Below are 22,991 nucleotides of genomic sequence, written 5' to 3' on the forward strand. Positions count from 1 at the left end.
TGTTAAGGAATTTCTTTGAGGATCACCGATGTTTAGTAATATTTTAAACTGTTTGAGAACACTACTAAAAGCATTCAACAATGTTCATATGAAGAGCTGGAAAAAAAAAACGCTAAAGCGTAAAGCACATAAACAGGCGAGGATTCGGTACATACTCCAGAAGAGAACTTTTTCAAAATACTTTTTATTCAAAGGTATTTTATAATGTACATCAACTCATGACAGCTTGTGATAGTCCCTTAAGGCTACAGCGCTCAATATATGTCGTCAACAAAAACTTGAGCAAAAGAGGCTTTGAACATTTCATACTCAAAAGACCAAACATTAAAAAAAAAAATTCTGGAGAATCTGAGAAACATATGCATGAAGACACATAACTATTTATGCGATGACAAAGTACGAAGGCTTCTTTCCTCAACAGATATGACAGACAGGCGATTTAGTCAATTCAGTCACTATCATCAGAGCCTCTGTTAGAAGCTTCATTATTGGACCCCTCGGGCTCAGAATCATTATCAGACCTCTGTGGAGACCGCTCGTTGTCTGACCCCCGGTCTGACACAGCGGCTGGAGATCCGGCTGGAGATCCAGCCGGTGAATCATTGTCAGATTCCTCAGAGCGGCTCTTTTTGCTCTCATTATCCGACTGTTCCGAGTCGGATTGCTGCTGCGGTCTCCTCCTTTTCATCGGTCGTTCACTGCCAGACTCATCGTCGTCTGAGTTTCCAGAGCGCCGAGGGCTGCCGGCCTCACTGCCTGACTGGTTCCGCCCCTCATTGGAATCGCTGTCGGAAGCAATGCGTTTACTGTGGCCTTCGTCATTGTCAGAGCCCGAGCCGCTGTCCCGTGGGTTTCTGGACATAAAAATGACAACGTTAGCAAGAACATCAAACACCTAAATAAAAGCAAGCAATCTCAAGAGTCATGTCTTACCGGTCATCTGCTATTTTTAGGCCATCCTCATCAGAGGAGGAATCAGAGGATGAAATGATAGCTTTTGATTTGATCTTTCCTTTAAGAGACGGTGGCATGCGCTCTGGCTTAGGCTGAAAAAAAGAGAAATGTAATTACAATCAGCAATCGTCAAGGTAATCTCTCCAAGAAAATGAGTTCTGTGCTCAAAACATCAGTACCCTCTCAAACTTCTTGCGCTCTCTGGGTTTTCGTTGTTTCTTGGGCCTTGAGCCTCCATCATCTGAACCCTCATCATCTCTTTTAGCTGGTCTGAGGAAACAACAAAGAGGAACAGATTGAAATCAGGTTTTAACCAGATCCCTTTCAACAAGGGTTAGCTTTACTTTTTTTGTGTACGCTTTTTAATAATTCAAAAGATATGTTCTTAGAACTGTTTACCTTCTTCGTTTCTTGCGGGATTTCTCCTCTCCCCCTTCATCCTCAACTTCACTGCCGCTCCCAGCTTTCTTCTTCTTCTTCTTCTTGAGTGGCAGATCCTCATCAGAGTCATCATTGACAAAGTCATCAAAGTCGCCACCTTTCTTGCGCTAGTAAAACAATGAATTAAAATATGAAATGTAATACACCTTTTTAAACATACATCTGCATAAAAAATAATAATGGTAAGTTTAATTTTTTCAAAGTTAATCTCTTTAACTCATTTACATTTACATTTATGCATTTGGCAGACGCTTTTATCCAAAGCGACTTACAGTGCACTTATTACAGGGACAATCCCCCCCGGAGCAACCTGGAATTAAGAGCCTTGCTCAAGGGCCCAACAGTGGCATCTTGGTGGTGCTGGGGCTTGAACCCCCAACCTTCTGGTCAGTAACCCTGAGCCTCAACCACTGAGCCACCACTGCCCCAACTCAGGTGCTTTTTTTTGGCTGCCACCTGCAATTTTTCACTCCCAAGTTCAAAAGCTCACCTTACACATATACAGAGGACTATTACATACAAAATAAATATCATAGATAATACTGTATACGTTTACAATCCTTTGATGAACAAAACAAATTCATAAAATAAAAATCTCTTGTCCTAAATTTGTAAGCATGTAATTCAGGTTCTGTTTGCTGTATCTCCCTATAAAAAGTTTTATTTAATTCTACTAGATGGCAGCAAGTACTAGGAATCATAGGAAATGTATGTGGTGCTCTAACGCAGCTGAGCACTCACACCATAGACATCCAGTCAATTTTGAATAACATACAGGTGAAACTCGAAAAATTAGAAGATCGTGCAAAAGTTCATTAATTTCAGTAATTCAACTTAAAAGGCGAAACTAATATATTATATAGACTCATTACAAGCAAAGTAAGATATTTCAAGCCTTTATTTGATATAATTTTAATGATTATGGCTTACAGCTTATGAAAACCCCAAATTCAGAATCTCAGAAAATTAGAATATTACATGACATCAATAAAAAAAAAGGATTTTAAATACAGAAATTTCGGCCCTCTGAAAAGTATAATCATGCATATGTACTCAGTACTTGGTTTGGGCCCCCTTTGCATTAATTACTGCCTCAATGCGGCGTGGCATGGATGCTATCAGCCTGTGGCACTGCTGAGGTGTTATGGAAGACCAAGATGCTTCAATAGCGGCCTTCAGCTCTTCTGCATTGTTTGGTCTCATGTCTCTCATCTTTCTCTTGGCAATGCCCCCATAGATTCTCTATGGGGTTCAGGTCAGGCGAGTTTGCTGGCCAATCAAGCACAGTAATACCATGGTCATTAAACCAGGTTTTGGTACTTTTGGCAGTGTGGGCAGGTGCCAAGTCCTGCTGGAAAATGAAGTCAGCATCTCCATAAAGCTTGTCTGCTGAAGGAAGCATGAAGTGCTCTAAAATGTCCCGGTAGACGGCTGCGTTGACTCTGGACTTAATAGCACAGTGGACCAACACCAGCCGATGACATGGCTCCCCAAACCAACACAGACTGTGGAAACTTCACACTGGACTTCAAGCATCTTGGATTGTGTGCCTCTCCATTCTTCCTCCAGACTCTGGGACCTTGGTTTCCAAATGAGATGCAAAATTTGCTCTCATCAGAAAAGAGGACTTTGGACCACTGAGCAACAGACCAGTTCTTTTTTTCTTTAGCCCAGGTAAGACGTTTGACATTTGAAGCCCATGTCCAGGACCCGTCTGTGTGTGGTGGCTCTTGATGCAGTAACTCCAGCCTCAGTCCACTCCTTGTGAAGCTCCCCCACACATTTGAATGGCCTTTTCCTGACAATCCTCTCCAGGCTACGGTCATCCCTGCTGCTTGTGCACCTTTTTCTTCCACACTTTGATACAGCACTTTGAGAACATCCAACTTCTTTTGCAATTACCTTTTGAGGCTTTCCCTCCTTGTGGAGGGTGTCAATGATGGTTTTCTGCACAACTGTCAGGTCAGCAGTCTTCCCCGTGATTGTGAATTCAACTGAACCAGACTGAGAGACCATTTAAAGGCTCAGGAACCCTTTGCAGGTGTTTTGGATTAATTAGCTGATTAGAGTGTGACACTTTGAGCCTACAATACTGAACCTTTTCACAATATTCTAATTTTCTGAGATTCTGAATTTGGGGTTTTCATAAGCTGTAAGCCATAATCATCAAAATGATATCAAATAAAGGCTTGAAATATCTTACTTTGCTTGTAATGAGTCTATATAATATATTAGTTTCACCTTTTAGGTTGAATTACTGAAATTAATGAACTTTTGCACGATATTCTAATTTTTCGAGTTTCACCTGTACATGTTCCCCATTGTTTCATAGAATATCTCAGCCTCTGAATGGACTAGAAGCTGAATCTAGGGGTCGTTGGAAAGCCAAGATCCTTAGCTTTGCATTGACAAATTATTTTTCATTAGTTGATAACATATTTTGCAGATAATTTGTTTATCATGCTTTTTCTGGTGGACTGCAATTTTTTCTGGACATCTGAAATATAACATTGGATTATTTGACCAAACAGGCTCACAGACAAGTACAAAATGGCTTACTTTTTTAGAAAACAACTGAAGGTAAGAGCTGATATGGAGTTTTGGCTACTTTGGGGTTTACAGAAGCAGGTGATCGGAGCAGAGATGAGACATTTGACATTGTGGTCTTACAGAGATCATATTTCATAGATCAGATTCTTTTGATAATCAAAATATGATAATTCAAACTGTGGTGTTAGGGCGACAAAATACAGTCACATTCATGAGAATGAGAGCTTTCATTTGATATATGACTTGCCTATTTATTCTATGTGAAATACACATTTCTCAACACCTCTAGGTGGCGCTCATTTGCACCACAACATTTTTAAGGCTTTATTTTGTTATTTTAAGTAATAGAAATGTTATGGTATTCTTTGAAAAGTTCAAATGGTACCAAATAGTGACTAATGTATCTGGGGACTTTTACAATTTATGCATAAACTTATTGCATGATTCTATCTTCTAGAGGGGGTTAAAATACCTTCTCCTATCCAAGTTTAACATGCAGATTCCCCTGAAAAGTGTCAACACTGGCACTATCAAAACACTGCTCTGTTTGAGCATCCGGACTAGCCCAAAACAGCAAATTTGCTTAACCAATGGTGTGAGTTTGGGACTCACTTGGTACTATCCATTTGAACAACCAATGGCAGATGGATTTAGGAAACGGTTAAAAAAAAAATAAATAAAAAAAATAATTGTCGCAATTCCATTTGGTGATGCTAGTGGTGCAGAAATTACACCAGTTTTAAATGAAATTATTAAAACAGCCTGTATTCTGGAGCTCAGTGACATTCAAATGTAATCTCAGACTCACTCTTCCACTGCCTCCTTTCTTCTTCTCCTTTGATTCTTTCATTCCTTCTGCAAAGGAGAGAAGGTTCTTGGTCTTCTCCACATACTGAGCTCTCTGCTCGAGAAGCTTCTTCTGCTCCTCAGCCTCCCTGTTCTTCTTCTCCTCTTGTTCTTTCCTCATCTGCTGTCGCAAAATGTCTCTCTCCTGCTCCTGTTTAGCACGGTTCTCCTTCTCCTCCTCGTCTTGTTTACGAGCTCGGGCCACATGGTACTGAGCCTGGCTTAGCAAGTCAGAGCACTGCCTGAGAAAGCAAACATGTACAGATGAGTTTACTGTATTTCTACAATTATGCATTATGTGTGCAGGACTGCTGCTTAAAGACCACGTGAACAGGCTTGAGAAGTGCAGTTCTTTCGCACAGCTTTTTCATTTTCAGTGTGGATTGAAAGATTATTCGTGACAAGTTTCCTGTTACATCACACATGGCAATGGTAAGGACACACTTTAAAAGGAAACTTCAGAATGAAGATTACATATCTTGAGATTACTAACCTGGCTTCACTTGCGGCCAGTGCAAGGTCAAATCTCATTTTGTCTCCAGCCTTACTGAGGTAGCTGAAAGACCTGCAAAGCAATAACATGAAGTTATAAAAGACACATTTGAGAGCTTCAGGGCCTGTGCTTTATAGGCTCTATGTCAACAGTAGGGTCACGAAGCTCACTCACCTGTGAGCCAACTCCAGCTCTTTCACTGCACTAAGTACAGCCTTCAGATTACTCTTTTCATCCTTCAAAACAAGTGTGGCCAACCTCTGCAGCACAAGTGCCACATTAAACATCAGCACTGTGTCACTGGGAGCTACATGACGAGCCTGAGAATTCACGAAGAGACCAAAAGAAAAGAAAATCATCAGAGAATGTGAAACAGGCTTAAACATTTATAATTTAGGCTGTCAACAGACTAAAATAAATATCATGGATAATAATTTTCTGACATTTGTATATATGTGTATATGTATACACTTATGAGCATTATGACCACCTGCCTAAAATGGTACTCCCATAGCACGTCCTCCTCGTGCCGCCAAAAAAGCGCCAACCCACAGAGGAATGGACTCTGCAAGACCCCTTATTTTCTACTGGACAACATTAGAAGACCACGTCGGGTTCCATTTCTGTCAGCTAAGAACAAAAAGCTGAGGCTGCAATGGGCAAAGGCTCACCAAAACCCCAAGTGATCTTCCGCTGTTGCAACCCATACGCCTCAAGGTTTGACGTGATGTGCATTTTGAGATGCTACTCTGCTCAATACAATTGTACAGGCGGGTTATCTCAGTTACTGTAGCCTTTCTGTCAGTTCGAACCAGTCTGACCATTCTCCGTTGACCTCTCTCATCAACAAGGCGTTTCCGTCCGCAGACAAAAAACACGACAGTTGCATTAAAATGTACTCACCCTCAGAAGAGTCTGTTTACAATCCTGTAGCTTGCCACATTTAAAGAGTGCTCGGGCCAGATACAACAGCACCTCTGTGTTCTGATGTTTGTAGAATTTTTTCAAGCAGTTTTCATACTGGAGAGACACAGAATAAACTAACGTGAGTTGTGATCCAACACAAAACCTTGCATGTTCAGTGGAAACCCTAATCCTACACCTAAACTTCAACCTCAGTGGCAGCAAATGTGCGACATCTTGTGAACATTTTGCCGAACAACATGTATTGTATGTAGTTTAATATTAGTACATAGTACCTAAAGACACCTAATATAAAGTTGGACTTTTTATGTTTGTTCAATGTCTCACCATCTGCACAGCACTGATGTACTGCTTCTGCTCCACATAGATATGTGCAAGGTTCAGCCATACATCACTGATCTCTGCTGTGGCCTCTCTGACCTGAGCAAAGACATCTCTTGCCTCTCGGAAATAGCCCTTATGTGCCAATACAGCACCTGTGGCGGACAGAAGAGAGAAATGGAGATGTTCTAAAAAATTTATCCGAACCATTGTGATAGACAATCAGTACTACTGGCCTCCGATTATGCATATGATGCATATTGCACACAAAAATGGCAAGAGTTTATTCTTGGGTTAAGACTATGAGAGTCTGACTAAGAGAGACTAGTTAATCAGTAGGTTAGGCACCTATGCCATTGGCAGCATATAGATTTTTGGCATCATTCCTCAGGACTTGTTTGTAGATCGCCAGTGCTCGATCCTGGTGCCGCTTTTCCTGCAAAAAGCAAAAGAACAGATCAGACAACCAATTCTGAGCATAGTGTGTCACACTATCAACATTGCTTTTTTCAACTAACCTTTTCGCGATCTCTAGTTGGCTGATGCAGCGTTTGAAGCCACACGTTACCGAGCGCCAGCATAGAGTAGGTGTCATTTTGAGTGGAGGGCTGCTTAAGGATGCGTTCAAACTTCTTCTGGCCGGGACCCCATTCTTGCTTGGCCAGATGGAGGTTACCAATCAGTGACCAGGCATCAGGGTGATCCTATAAAACACATATTTTATTAAAAAGGCTCTAGGAGAATTAAAATAAATGTTAAGATAGCTGTGATGCAAGAACTATCCACCTGATTGATCTGAAGGGCTTCTTTAAACCAATCAGAAGCTTCATAAAAATTTCCCTTGTCACGTGCCATTGCACCAAGACGCAAATAACCTGTAACCAATTAATATAAAAGCAAATTAACAACGTTTCTAGGCAAAAGTCCACATAACCACAAAATTAATATCCTGATGATGCATACAGTCCACATAATTGGGATGCTCTCTCAGGATGTTCTTGTAGAGTTTCTCAGCCTCATGGAACTCGCACATGGCCTCATATAGTCTAGCCAGGTTATAGGAGGTTGTGACAGAGATGGCGTTGTAGTAGTGCTCATCATGCTCGCCCTCAGCTTTGGCCCTCTCCAAAGAAGCCAGGAAGTATTTCTACAAGGAAAAGGATGATGTGTATGTAAATGATTAATTAACAAATACATTCAGTTCCATTAAATTTGAGAGAAAACCCTACATTCACAACACACTTTGTCCATAATGTGACTTATTTCACTATTTAACAGCCAAGGTGACACCAGCCAAAAAGGAAAGCTGTTTCAGAGGCACAGCAATGATACAACTTTGAAGAAACACCAGAAAAGTGAATGAAGAAAGTAAATATGGCCCAATTTTGCTTGGTTGTCTTTAATAATTCCACTGTACCTTTGCCTCGCCTAGGTTTCCCAATCTGAAGTGTAAAGCCCCTAAATTATTGAGGATCTCAGGAGGAACATCAGCTTGAACCTTCTCCTGGAGGATGCGAGTGGCGGTGCCATATGCAGACAGAGCACCCTGCAGGAGACATGGGCGTTGGGGTTAGCTGTGCAAATCAAAACACCTCCAACATTGTCTCAAAGAGGCATATGCTGAAACGCCACTGTTACCTGAATGTCTGTTTGTTCCAAAATTTGGGCAAGCTCAATCCAGGCTTCCACATCATCAGAATACTGTACTGTGACTTTTTTCAGATGTTCCTATGACATCAAAACATCAATCCACAATGTAATCAATGTAAAAAAATAAAAATCCTATCTGAAATTTTTTATTTACTATGTCTTACTTTAGCAATGTCTCTCTTCTCCTGGTCATCCGATGTGGCATAAAGTGACCCAAGGATTTTCATGGTTTCATAATTATTAGGATATGCTTTCAGGACCTTTTCAAAGCACTGTGCAGCATTCTCCTTGTCTCTACGATACACATACATCTGGCCCAGACCAAAAAAGGGCAGTACAAAAGTAGATGAGGCAAACTGAGTGGCCTGATAGTAGTACTGGAAGGCTTGGTCGTAGTCCTCCTAAACAAAGCGACATGTGCTGGTTATTGATATTGGAATTACACGGAGTACAGGGAATTTCAATATAATGAACAATATATCAGCCAGGTCGATTCGGCCTATGCTTCGTCTAAGTCCACTTTGGCTATCATCAAATATATCATCAATATCTTATTGAATAAATAAATTGTGTGTAAATCTTGTATGCCATCACGAAATTCTATTTGTTATATACTTAATATCTTACATATTATGCAGCTCTCTGGAATATTTCATGCCTATTTATTTTAGTAATATGTTTTCAGTGCATTCCTGTTGTTTCATGTAGGTGAAAATCTACATGCACACGCTGTAGACTATGCACTCCAGAGCACTTTAGGTCACATAGCACTGCCTCTCCATCTCTGTTGGACTGTGGCTCTGCCAGTCAGTGGAACTGCCGGCTGACTTTAAAGCTCTTCTGACCTCATTTGACCTTACAAGAATGCACACCCCAGCAACTCAGAGCATGGAAACAGCTAGATCTCCTCCTTACATGTAATTGTATCACCAATAATCCCCTTATTACCCCGCTACAAATCTCTGACCATTTCTTCATCCCGTTTTCTGTTACTCTCCCTTCTTCTGTACCCCTTACTACACCTATGGTCTCCTTCCGCCACAACCATCGCTCTCTCTAACCCGCTCACTTCTCTTCCATAGTCTCTGCATCCCTTCCCTCCACTAACCATTTTTCTACACTTGATTTAAATGAAGCTACAAATGCTCTTTTCTCAACATTCAATTCTTGCCTTGATAGTGTCCGTCCTCTAACCTCCAGGCCAGCACATTCCACACCCTCAAGCCCCTGACTTCGGAGACACATTGTGATCACCAAACCATGCTGTGGGCTGCAGAGAGAAAGTGGCACTGACCTGTGTAAGTATCAATCACTTCTCTCCTCTTTATCCACTCGAGTTTCTGGTGCTAAAATTGATTACTATCAGAACAAGATCAGTAACACTTCAGATTCATGAAAACAATTTTCAACTCTCATCTCTTCTCCATCCTCCTCCACCACATTCTAATTATTCTCTGACTGCTGATGACTTTGCCACGTTTTTTACTGAAAGGTAGTGAGCATCAACAGCCAGTTCTCTGCACCTAACACCCACAGCTACTCTCTTCCAAATCTCCAAATCATCCATCCTCATCCTCCTTGACTTGTCTGCTGCCTTTGACACAGTGAACCACAAGATCCTCCTGTCCACCCTCTCTGACCTTGGCATCACAGTAACTGAGCTTGGATTGTCTGAGTCAATATCTCACTGGCAGATAGTTCAAGGTCTCCTGGAGAGGAGAGATGTTCAAGACACACCAGCTGACAACTGGGGTTCCTCAAGTATCAGTGCTTGGACCCCTCCACTTCTCGATCTACACATCATCCCTCGGACCAGTCATTGAGGCACATGGCTTTTCCTACCAATGCTACGCAGATGATACACAGCTTAACCTGTGGTTCCAGCCTGATGACCCTACCGTTTCAGCTCGTATCTGGATGAAGGAACGACACCTTCTGCTCAAACTTGCGAAGACAGAACTCCTCCTTATCCCAGCCAACCCATCGGTAACCACAACCTCCCTTTTTCATCTTGGTTCAAACGCACTGACACCAACCAGAACCGCCCAGAACCTGGGAGTGTTGGTAGATGACCAGAATAATTTCACTGCATAAATCTCATCAATCGCCCGGTCTTGAAGATTTGTGCTTTACAACATCAGGAAAATCAGACCTTTCCTGTCTGAATATGCTACACAGCTCCTGGTCCAAGCTCTGGTCATTTCAAGACTGGACTATTGTAATGCTCTGTTGGCTGGCCTTCCAGCCAAAACAATTAAGCCACCGCAGATAATCCAGAATGCAGCAGCGCATCTGGTCTTCAAATCAAACAAAAAAGCTCATGTCACCCCACCCCTGATTTCACTTTACTGGCTACCTGTAGCTGCCCGCATAAAATTTAAAGCTTTGACTCTGGCTTTCAGGACAGCCAATGTAACCGCACCCTCTTACTTCAATTCAATTCTTTAGGTCTATGCTCCAACTCGCTCTATGCAATCTATGAATGAGCAATGCCTGGTGGTCCCATCACAGAGTCTATTTCATGATCGTTCACTTTCTCTGCTCCTCTGTAGTGGAATGAACTTCCAACCTCCGCACAATCTGCTGTTACCTTCTCAACATTCAAGAACCAGCTGAAAAAAACATCGGTTCCATGAGCACTTAACCAACCCACACTAAATTGCACTTAACGTAAAAAAATGTTTTTAAAAAAATCCTTGTCTGTCTCTTTCTTCTGTGCTGGCATCTTTACTACTCCAGCCACTGTGAGAACTTGGCATTCCTATACTGTAGATGTTGTTAAACTTTGCATGAAAAATAGCTTGCTATATGTCTCATTTGTAAGTTGCTTTGGATAAAATTGTCTGATAAATGACTAAATGTAAATGCCTAAATGTACATCATTCCTCAACCACATATTTTATATATATATATATATATATATATATATATATATATATATATCACTCTTATATCGGCCACCATACTCTCTAGATCATAGTTTCTAAACTGGTGGGACAGTAAGGAAAGAACAATGACAGTGTGGTCCCTCCATCAAAACAACTTGGCAGTCGCCAAAGCGAAATTTCGGGCCACCAGGTCATATTTAATTGTAACCTTGCTCTCAGGGCTTTACATGTTTTCATCTGAACACAATATTTTCATGGTGCAATTGAAGCCTGTTTTTGAGAGTGTACAGCACAAACCATCAAAGAACCACTCACATTAAAGATCCGATCTACTCTAACCCACTATATCTCTTGCGCGTCATCAACCAGGCTTCCCTCGACGTTGCAGTACAGATCACAAAAGTGACGCGACCCATTTGAATTCTAGAAAGAATATTCTAGTTTTAAGCCCAATGGAGGAAGTCAAACCTCATAAAAAGTAGACAGGCCATACATGTTAAATAGCACTGAGGAAAAGATACAACATTGTGCCATGTGCATAAATGTTTTACAAAATCACACATCATCATCATCATCCTCCTTGCTAAAATGTAACCAGATTGTACAGTAGTAACAGTAACTGTGGTATTTTAACTGTGGTAGTTGTAGGTTAAGTTTCTAAATGTGTTTAGGCTACAATTTTTTCATACCAAATACTATAAATTATTAATATTTTTTAGAAAGACTGCCTACACTGACCTAACTGCGGTAATGAGGAGACATGTATGCATAATTGTGATTGCACTGTAAATATATGTATGGCTTTAAAGTGTGGACCTCAAAGACTTATGACATCAACAAAAAAATTATGTCACTTGACATATGCCCTTATACTTAATTTTTTTTTAATAAAATCATTATAAAACAAAAAAAGTGACCCATGCTACATTAAATACAAATTACTTTTTTGATTATGTTGGGTCACCACTTGATGTCCAATGCAAAATCTGGGTCCCGAAGCAAACCAAGTTGAGAACCACAGCTCTAGATATCAGCATCAGCCATTGAGACAACTGTTTCAACCAAGAGATATCTCTCTCTCTTACCTGGACATGGAAGGAACGAGCTAACTGATAGCAGCTCTCCGCTTGCATAGCTTCCACCTCTGTGTTGTGAAAAGCATGAAGAGCCAGATGCTGCACTTTGCTATAGTCCTGAAAAACAAATATATAGATAAAGAACAAGGGCTCCAATTCTAAATAGTGGCTCTTAATCAGAATTTGGATCTAGATTTACCTTTTTGAAGAAAAAATGATTGGCGAGATGATTGAGCACCATAGGGTTGCTAGGGTCAATGGTGTAGGCTCTGGACAGCAGCTGCACTCCATTCTTGATGGAGTCCGCTTCTTTATTGTTAAGTTCTAGCACAGCCAATCCCACCAACGCTCCCACACATTTGGAATTCAGCTCCAGGGCTCGGCCAAAAGCCAAGCGAGCTTTCTCCAGTTTGTTGAGTTTTACAAAGCAGTGGCCCATGCCAAGTCTCACCTCAGCTACAATGAGAACATTTACACAGAAATTAGCTCAGCAAGTCTTCATTAATGAAAGGAAAAAATTAACTATTTTCAACACATTGGGCAAGCTCACCTGGACAGCCAGGGTTAGTGCGAAGGGCTTTTTTGTAGTAAGCCAGAGCCCCTCTGTAATCCTTTTTGTTGAAAGAGATACACGCTTTACCTGTTGTGCAGCATGGACATAATAAGTCAAACATTAAAGACAATATCCATTAATATATAGGTCTGAAAAGTCAACATAAAAGGTCTGAGAACCAGGATGCACAGTACATGCTAAATGTCAAGTTCCTCAAGAGCATTGTGACATAAACCAATGACAAACACTTCAGTGTTCTCCTGACATAATCAGCAGTGTCGCACCTGCTAAATGATGAGCGCCGCTGCTGAAATGTCATATGGTCCATTAATATTCTTCACGCAGCGTAACACTTGCTAGCCCCAGTCAGCTGTGAGCTTTCTACACTGTGGGCAGTAGTGATGTTTTGTTCATAAACAAATCAGTCTTTTTGAATGAATTGTTCTCGTTCACTTCCATATGCTCCATACTTGATGACTTTGTTCAACAAGTAGAGAAAGTAGAGAGTAAAAGTGACTGGGTGTCCATTTTGATTTCACATTGACTTTAAATAAGTTGTACTAAGTGATGTCTCATTTTGTTTACCCAAGAGTGCAGGTATGTTGTTTGTTGACTGGTTAAGTACAAACTGGAACTGAGCATCTGCTTGATCCATCTTATCTCCTTCCAGGAGACAAAAGCAAGCTCTTCCCAGCAGATGGTTCTGTGAAAATTTGAAATAATCATAATAGGGAACATCAGTCAGTTAAAAAGATCTCTGTGAGTAGAGTTTGAAGTTATATTTTTGAGGCATTACAAACTCTAATAGTCATTTACCTGATCATACATGATGATCTTGTCTGCCATGGTGTACAGGAGTGTGGACTGGTTGATGAGGTCCTTCTTTGCATCTTTGTTCTTCTCTTTACGAGCCTGCTGGACATAGTAAGCAGCTAGAGTGTCCAGACAGGTCATCTGGTCCTTCTCGTGATCTCTGTAATCCAGGTTTCCATCGATACGTGCCGCCTCCAGCAATTTGACAAAATCTTCTGTCTTTCCTTGTTTGTAGTACTCCAACTGAAAAGAAACATTATCAAATACTTAAGATTTTTGTGCATAAGAAACAAATAATTAGCTCAAATATTACATGAATGTACTGAATGACCAGGTTATCCCATCAATGGATGTTTTCTTCCCTGACGGCACGGGCATATTCCAGGACGACAATGCCAAGATTCATCGGGCTCAAATTGAGAAAGAGTGGTTTAGGTTGCATGAGGAATCATTTACACACACAAATTGTCCACCACAGAGTCCTGACCCTTAACCCCATTGAAAGTCTTTGGGATGTGCTGGAGAGGACCTTACGGAGCTGTTCGACTCTCCCTTCATCAATACAACATCTTGACCAAAAATAAATGCAACTCTGGATGGAAATAAATGTTGTGACGTTGCTTGAGGTTGTCGAAACAATGGCATGACGTGGTATTGACGGCATTGAGTCGAACCGCTCTGTAAAGTCTTCTCCAGCACATCCCAAAGACTTCAATGGGGTTAAGGGTCAGGAATCTGTGGTGGCCAATTCATGTGTGAAAATGATTCCTCGTGCAACCTAAACCACTCTTTCACAATTTGAGCCCGAAGAATCTTGGCACTGACGTCCTGGATTATGCCTGTGCCGTCAGGGAAGAAAAAAATCCACTGGAGGATGTGGCAACGAGTTAATTTTGGACTCTGAATATTACTATGCACAAGTTTATATATCACTTACAGCCAGTGCAATCCATATGTGCAGCTGTGTATGTTCCTGTTTGAGGATACTGATGACCTCATCTCCTTCAGGAAGCTGGTCAAAATCAAGCTCGATAACCTGAAACAGAAGCACATTCAGAGAAAGTACAAACCATGAGAAATGAGCCAAAATGCAAAGCCAGTCATTGGCTAAAAAGTTCAATAGAAGGATCTTGTTAAATAGCAAATAAAAAATTATTCTCATACAGACTATATGCATTGCATTTGCCTCCTCTATATTGCCAGCAATTGCTGCTGCATGCTGTATTGCTGTGCATTTCATAAATTCACTTTGACAGCAGGCGACAAATGAGAAACGTGTGTGATGTTTCTTGGCAGGACAGGTGAGCTGACATCAACAAAACTAATTCCACGCTAGTTTATCACGTGAACCATGTTTAGAGAGATTCCCTTTGTGATTTAACTGGGTTGTTCATGGTTCACAGAAGCATTTCTGTCACTCACTTTCGTTTAGTTTGTTTTATGTATACGTATCAATACCGCGCGAGTGATAGCATGTTAGCAGACGTTAGCTAGAAACTGTAAAACCATACTGAGCACCACACACAGACAAAACGAGCCGGTACCTCATCTGTGTCCCGCAGTGGGATTTCAATGGAGCCCCGAGACATGGTGGCGACTCAAACCTCAAATCCAATGTCGCAGTTTTTCGTTTGTATTAGCTGGTGTCCAGTGACGATGTTCAAAAGCAGCATCTGCCTCACACACACTGAACATGAACAACAACATACACTTCGCAGGGCTTCAAATTAAAAGTCCTAAAAACTGCACCGTAGAGGTGTCACATAAATGTATTGTGACGTCAAATTGAGGACGGTGTTTATTGGTGACAGTACAAATTAAATATTTTCCACAATCATATTAATTCCCTGTCAGTGATTTGTGTAATGCATTGCTAAGTAATTAATTACTGTAATTAAATTACCTTTGCCTTGAAAAGAGTAAAGTAAGGGATTACTCTTCATTTTTCAGTCATTTAATTACTGTTACTTCTGATTTAATTGTGTTAAATACTGTAGACTATAGAACAATTATAAATTGTAAATTATAAATAAATTAAAAAAAAAATTATAATATTTGCCCTAATATCAAAGATCTTACAAGAAAAAATGTATTATGATCTAACGTGAATTTTCTTGATAAAAAAAAAATGAGCGTGCCTAGTAAAATGTAAATGTAAAATGGCTAGAAATAGCATTTTAGCTTAGCGTAAAGCTGATAATTTACACAAGGTTTATTTCTATTCCTTCTGCTCCAAATTTACTTCAGATTTACTTTGAACTAAATTTGCTCTATGAAACTGCTCCTATGAATGTAACACATCATATGAAAGTGTTTCAACGCTGTTCAAATGCACTTTGAATCGCATCATTTATATGTATAAATGTTTTCCATCTGAAAGGACTAAATATTAAATGAAACAAATGACAATAAAATGCAAAGTAATCTCTTCAGTCATCAGAGTCAGAGGAGGACACTGAGCTCCATCTCCACTTTATATCACAACATCATGGATGCAGAGTCCCGAGACTTGAAGTGGATTCTGGAACCTACTATGTGGAGCCTTGCCAGATGCTTGAGTGCAGTAAAGGTGAAGTCATGATATCATGTTTTCCTGAATGCTTTATTTGTATTTTTATCAGGTTGCTTTGTCATTATCATCAACTCACCACAGATGTACATTGCCACAGTTTTTACATCCAATAACATGGCTCTGTGTGATTGTGCTGACATAAGTGGCTTTTCAGAGGAAGAACTCCTATATATAACTTTTGAAGAATGTGATACCACTGGCAAAGGTACAATTTTCTCTTTCTGTAGTTCTAAATATGCAAATGCAGATTGAATGCACATCATATACATCTCTTTTATGCCTACAGGAGAAGTGCAGGCATCCAGTATGGTGCAGTAGCTCCAGGCCATGACTCTCCAAAGTTCTGGCCAGGAAAAGCTGACGAATCTGTGTCACATGCTGTTGCCAGAGAACCGTTCCTCCCTGTCAGCAGAGATACGTTCCATGCCACCATGAGAGAGTGGATCGCACAGTGTTGCCAATATGGGTGAGAGAAACAAGGGCCCCTATATTTCAGATACTGTTCTTATACTTTAAAAATAATAACAATTATTTCAAATTTCAGAATCATTAAAAAAAAATTATTTCAACACTAGACATAAGGTCAGGCACTTCACTGAAGGTCATAGGTTTGATTCCCAGGGAACACACAGATACAGCTTGAATCCAGAGTTGCTGTAGATTAGAGTAAACGTGTCTGCTAAATGCATAAATGTTAATGTTATAAAACAATATATAGGGTTAGTTTACTTGTTAAAACCCTTGCTGTGTATTACTTTTTGAAAGGGGAGATTTTATAAAGTGCAATAAACATTGCCTTTCAGAGGTCCATCAGGATCCGCCTTAAAAAAACATATAACTGGTAAGTTGCATTAATATAAACCTGGTTTCCATATAACTATTTTAATGCAAATTTTACATTTGTTCTTAAAAACAAATTTCACCCAAAAATGAAAGTTCTCTCATTATTTATTCACTCCCATGCCATCCTAGATCTGTATGACTTCCTTTCTTCTGAAGAACATAAACAAAGATTTTTAAAAGAATATATCAGCTCTGTAGGTCCATACCATGCAAGTGAATGGTGACCAAAACTTTGAAGCTCCACAATACATATTATAGCCCTGATGCCTGATTACCCTCAATCTGGGTCAGTTCATGGACTATACTTGGGTGTGAGTAGTTCGTCGTTCGCTGTCTAAGTGGCGGATGAGGAACTCAGCAATTCCACACCACCCATCACGCCAGAACCCACAGTCATGACCACCATGTCAGAGTCCACCATCAAGGTTCCCAAGCCAGAGTTCCCCATCATGGTCGCCGAGCCAGCGCCACCTTCTCCCCAGGATCCCGAGTTTGCTCCATGCCATGTCACAGCCAAGATTCATTCTGATCCATGCCATGTCCCAGGCCTGCCACGGCCAACGCCCACGGCCAACGAGCCAGCGTTGCAAGTCTCGTCCATCCCAGTGCCAGCGTGGCAAGCTTTGTCCATCCCAGAGCCAGCTCTCACTGGGCTATTAGAGCTGGAGTTGGTTCCTGCCCTTGTGCCCATCCTAAGTTCTCCTGATCAGCCGGTTCCCCCCAAGTCACCAGCCCGACCATCACCCCCTGTGACATCCCAGATAAGGTGAACTTCCGACATTCCAACTCTGCCTAGACCCTCAAAGCCCTGGACTCCACTTTTCAATCCCTCGATTTCACCTCGGCTCTACATTCCCTCAGCTCCACCTCGGTCCTCCAGTCTATCAGCTTTAAATGGTAAATGGTACTTATATAGTGCTTTTTTAACCTTAGCAGTATTCAAAACACTTTACACTGCGTCTCATTCATCCATTCACACACATTCACACACCAATGACGGCAGAGCTGCCATGCAAGACGCTAGCCTGCCATTGGGAGCAACTTGGGGTTCAGTGTCTTGCCCAAGGACACTTCGGCATGTGGAGTCATGTGGGCTGTGAATCAAACCGCCAACCCTGCGATCAGTGGCCAACCTGCTCTACTACCAGAGCCACTGCCGCCCCTTTACCAGGATTCCTCATTCCTCCAGCTTGGTCTGTCGGTCACCTGGCTCCGCCTTGGCTGTCCAATCCTCCGGCTGTGTCTTGGCTCTCCGATCCTTCTGCTTCACCGGGAACCTCCATTCTTACAGCTCCACCTTGGTCCTCAGCCCCACCAGCTCCGCCTCAGTTTTGTGTTCATGTATTTTATTTTGGAAGTTTTGTTCCTGTTTTGTTGTGATGTAATTTCCTGTTCCCTCATGTGATCCTGTCATGTGTTTCCCCTGTTCGTGTGTCTTGTTTTCTTTGGTTCATTGTTGAATTATCTTGTTTCTTTAGTCTTGTTATCTCATTTACAGTTCAATCTGTTGATTGGTTGTCTTGTTACCCTCGTCCATGTATTTAAGCCCTCATGTTTGCCATTGTCTTTTGTCAGGAATTGTTTGGTATAATGTTGTTTAAGCTAAGTCAAGTCACGTCAAGTCGTTTATGTTTGTTTTGTTTGCACGTTTTTGGATTTCTCTCTTCATGTAATTAAACACTGCGCTTGGGTTCTTCACATCATCATCATCATCATCATCGTCTGCCTGTCATTGCAGCATAAGTTACAATAAGGCTGTTAATTGGTTCAGAAATTATTTTGTAGATTGAACTCAGTGTGTCTATGCAGAGGGCCATAAATCTGTTTTTCTTGAGATAACTAAAGGTATCCCTCAGGGTTCCATTTTGGGATCTATTTTGTTTCCCATTTATATAAATTAATTTTGGTAACGACATTCAAGCAAAATTACACCTGTATGCAGATGACACTGTAATTTATACATATGCTCCCTCCATGGTGCAGGCAGTGCAAGAGCTTCAGACTGCATTTCAGTCATTACAAACTTCTCTGCTGAGTTTAAAATTGGTTTTGATTGCAAACAGTTTTGGTTTTCTCAAAAGCTTGTTTAAAGCTGTTTGATGATGTTAGAATTCTAATGTCCGATGGTAAATCCATTGAAAGGGTGTGTTCGTACAAGTATTTGGGTATATGGATAGACGACAAGCTTTTATTTAATGTACATATTGCTAATCTAGTTAGGAAGCTCAAAGTAAAGATTGGCTTTTATTAAGTTACAACGCCTTGATTCAGTGTACCATGCATCTCTATGTTTCATTACAAATGCAAAGTCTCTTACTCACCATTGTATTCTTTATGATTTAGTGGGTTGGACAGCATTGGTATATCTTTATCTGTGAAGCTATACTAGGTAAACTTCCAGCCTACCTCTGTACCTGTCTTGTCTCAGCATTGGTAATTATCAACTGTGCTCTTCCAAGTGGTTGCTTTTAAATGTACCTCGGGTTGTGATAGATCTGGGAAAAACTGCATTTCCCTACTATGCTCCTTGGACATGTTTGGAAAGATCTAACATTAAACTTATTTATATCCACTGATGAATTTAAGGGCATCATAAAAATATGGTGAAGGAGGCATGTGACTGTTTTTCATGAGAGACCACTGTGTTTAAATAGCTGTACATGTTGATGTTTACAGGTTACATTTTAATATGTTGTGAGTTTGTATGGCTTATACCTTGGCCAGGTCTCTCTTTTTAAAGAGACTTCCTGGTAAAATAAAGGTAAAATAAAAAATAAATAAAATAATAGAAAGCAGTTTTGCTCCATTTTTATCAGTGAAAGGTATTGTTTGATTACCTCGTAATGCATGTCATCTTCATTTAACTTTTAACTTCACCTAAAAAGGAAAATTTGTTCATAATGTACTCACTCTTGTGTCATTCTGTCATTTTACTTGCCTTGCTATGTGGAACACAAAAGGAGATGTTTTAACAAATGACCTGGTCTATTTTTTCAATACAATGGCGGTGAATTTTGCCTCAATTTAACCTCATGCAACTCCGCGTACACATGCGTGGACATTGTGTTTTGGCTTTGCTATATGCAACGCATTATGTAAATGAATTTAAACCGACTGATCTCAGTTCAGCAGACTCTGTGCTGTCAGTAAATGATAAACTTTCGACGTTTCGAGTTATGTGACAAAAATCATGGCGCAGACCACAGCAGAGTTTTTCTTTGGGAGAAATGCCAACATAACTACATCTGGTAAGAAACCTAATTAAGTTTTTACATTGAAACCTGTTTGAAGATTAGAGTCTCTAGTTTAATCTGACATGCCATTTTTTAAATTTGAGCGATTTTAGTGAAATGCGACGCTGCTAAACACAATGTACACAAATGTGTACTTCAGTGCATTTTTTCCTTAGAAATCCTATATTAACTGTGCATTATTACATAGTGGATCAATGGGCTCATTCAAAAGATGAAAAAATGTATCTTTTAAAGGCTTTATATGGAGTTAGGATGAAAATAAGGTGCATTTCGAACTGTTCTGAGACCAGTGCAGGCAGACAGCACACTGGAGGTTAAATCATTCACTAAATAGGGAGCAAGGGAGCAACCTATAGCTCTCTATGCAGCATAGAGCATTCACTAAGTTCAGTTCAGTTTCAGGCTGCAGATGATGTTTGGTATAGTATTTCAATAGTAATAATTTTATACGTAAATTCAGAATTTATAATTTTATTTTAACATTGTTGGCATTGATTGGATGATGCTGGCCATTACTTTGAATCAGAATTATTTATGTACATTTCTGATGTAATGTCTGTAATGTCTCAAAAACATGAATAACCAACACTCCTGGAAATATAATAGGCCATTTGATTTAAAAAACATTCTATAGCTTGGTATTAAATATATATATACAGACCACATTGTTCATTAAAACATGCCCTTTTGTGTTTTGCATTAGAAGAAAAAAAAAGTCATACTAATTTTCAATGACATGAGGGTGAATAAATTATAACCACATTTTAATTTTTTGGAACTATTCCCTTAAATAGTAAAAATAGTTTTAAGGATTATTAAGATTATTAGTGTATTGTGTACACAATGGCATCTGCTCGTACTGTAACTGTGAATGAGTTCTTAATGTTTTAACATGTGCAGTGTTTGTGTATGGTTGTCCAATGGTGTAATGTTCTTCCTGCAGTGTCTATAGGGAGCTCTGTGGCTTTGGCCCAAGTGCAGCTGCTTCTTTTGCTGCTTGCAGTTTTAGGAAATAGAGATGCTCAGTTCACACGAAAGGAGCTTAAAAGGACACTTAATCCAAAAATGTAAATTCTGCATCATTTACTTGCAATTCATGGCATTCCAAAGCAGTATGACTTTCTTTCAATTGTATAACACAAAATAAGATATCTTGCAGAATGTCATAGCTGCTTTGTCTCTGATCATGGAATGACCATGGCAGTGAATGGTGACCTGGGGTAAAGCAGCCTGGACTGCCTAGAATTTGAGTTTGGAACATGAGTGTGAGTAAATGATGGGTAAACTTTGGGTAAACTATCCCTTAAATCATGATGAAGGAAATGCTGGAGTTAGTTTTTTTTTGTTTGTGTACGTGTGCATATTTGATACAAACAAAGTTTTTCCAGCTTATCTTATGCCCTTGTACTCTGTGCTAATTTCCCGATGCTAAATAGTGTTCATTTGTTTATCAAATAAGTAGTCCACAGTGAAGTGAAACAGACATGCAATAATATGACTGAACATGCTGGTCGCCTCTAATTTACTTTTTATGGCTTATCTTGATAACCATTTCATTGTGATAGCATCAGTAGGTATATAAGGTTTCTGAAACCTTATATCATTGATGATGAGAGATGGCTTTTTAAAATACATTTCATAGTGCACTACCAAACATGACATTAGTTAACAGATCATCACTGTATATAACAGATTTGCATTTGCACTACGTATATATATATATATATATTCATTTGTTTTTATCTTGTTGCTGTATTGTATTGTTGTGCACCGGAAGCCACTAATTCTGATTAGTTAACAGTAATGAAACTTTGATCTGTACATTTTTATATTTATATTCATATTTGTACCGCTGAAATGCCCATCAATCACATATAAATTAACATTATTGTAAAGTGTTTACAACATTTTACAATAAGGTTCTATTTGTTAACATTAGTTAACAACATGAGTTAACGTGCACTAACAATGAACAATACTTTTACATTTATTAATCTTGGTTCATGTTCATTTAAAGATACATTAATACCTTTTTAAAATTAAAAGTTTGATATGTTAATATTAGTCAATGCACTGAACTAGTATGAACTAATAATAAAAAAAATTTATAAACTAACATGAACAAAAATTAACATTCTGTAAAACATTGTTCATTGTAAGTTCATGATGACTAATGCATTAACTAATGTCAAAAAATTAAACCTTATTGTAAAGTGTTACCATTATTATTACTTTTCATGTTTCTCTCTCAATGGGTGTTTTGTGGATTTATAACTTGCAAATATTGCTGTATGTAGTGTGTGCACACAATTGAACAAGATCCTACAGAAGAAAACTTTTATGGGTTGAAAGGTTTATGCAAAGCATTTATTTGATTATTTCACCTTACAGAAAAGCCTGCTCCCATAAGAGCACATTTGCATTTGAGCAAGCATTTAGGTCTTGTGGTCTGTTTAAAACCATTTTGTAATCATTGATGAAAGTTTCTCTTTTTGAAAACAGGCAATGTAGTATTATGTTCGATTTCTTTATATTCAGCTTTGCCTCTCAAAATTACTTTGTCTAGGTCAGGTACCTTAGTTTGCCTCATGTAATGGTTGCCAGGTTTTTGTTGCCCTTAGATATGGAGGCAGAGTTGGAGAATGAGAGAGAAAGGGAGGAAGATCACAGTCTAAAGGAAGTATTGAAAACTCATTACTGTCAATCAAGTGCTACGCCTCCTACGGTGCATCATGCATTAGATGGCCAACAGTTTTATGTGCATTTAAAACTTGTGTATTTGCATGTCAGACCAGAGACTTGCAAATAAGCCT

General features: G+C 39.7%; 1 protein-coding gene across 1 annotated transcript; it reads right to left on the reverse strand.

Annotated features, from left to right (window-relative positions):
• Positions 1 to 180: 180 nt before the first annotated feature.
• LOC127660136 (RNA polymerase-associated protein CTR9 homolog) lies at positions 181 to 15,202 on the reverse strand. The gene is made up of 23 exons (XM_052150232.1): positions 15,054 to 15,202; positions 14,447 to 14,545; positions 13,513 to 13,752; positions 13,282 to 13,399; positions 12,694 to 12,783; positions 12,343 to 12,599; positions 12,153 to 12,260; positions 8,344 to 8,580; positions 8,168 to 8,257; positions 7,947 to 8,075; positions 7,493 to 7,676; positions 7,316 to 7,404; positions 7,048 to 7,233; positions 6,878 to 6,965; positions 6,536 to 6,684; positions 6,188 to 6,304; positions 5,459 to 5,604; positions 5,285 to 5,356; positions 4,754 to 5,033; positions 1,354 to 1,502; positions 1,134 to 1,224; positions 934 to 1,046; positions 181 to 854 (listed from the first exon to the last, which is right to left on the reverse strand). Exons 1-23 carry the CDS (start codon positions 15,096 to 15,098, stop codon positions 449 to 451), a joined length of 3,483 nt encoding a protein of 1,160 aa, XP_052006192.1. The 5' UTR covers positions 15,099 to 15,202; the 3' UTR covers positions 181 to 448.
• Between the last annotated feature and the right edge of the window lie 7,789 nt (positions 15,203 to 22,991).

This window comes from Xyrauchen texanus, chromosome 2 (assembly GCF_025860055.1).
Source record: "Xyrauchen texanus isolate HMW12.3.18 chromosome 2, RBS_HiC_50CHRs, whole genome shotgun sequence".
In the NCBI taxonomy this organism is placed as follows: Eukaryota; Metazoa; Chordata; class Actinopteri; order Cypriniformes; family Catostomidae; genus Xyrauchen; species Xyrauchen texanus.

Excerpts from the sequence above, each read along its gene's own strand:
- LOC127660136 (XM_052150232.1), bottom strand. The coding sequence starts at position 15,098 with ATGTCTCGGGGCTCCATTGAAATCCCACTGCGGGACACAGATGAG. Across the intron at positions 14,546-15,053 it reads CACTGCGGGACACAGATGAG|GTTATCGAGCTTGATTTTGA; the intron begins GTACCGGCTCGT and ends CTTCTGTTTCAG. Across the intron at positions 5,357-5,458 it reads GAGCTGGAGTTGGCTCACAG|GTCTTTCAGCTACCTCAGTA; the intron begins GTGAGTGAGCTT and ends ATTGCTTTGCAG.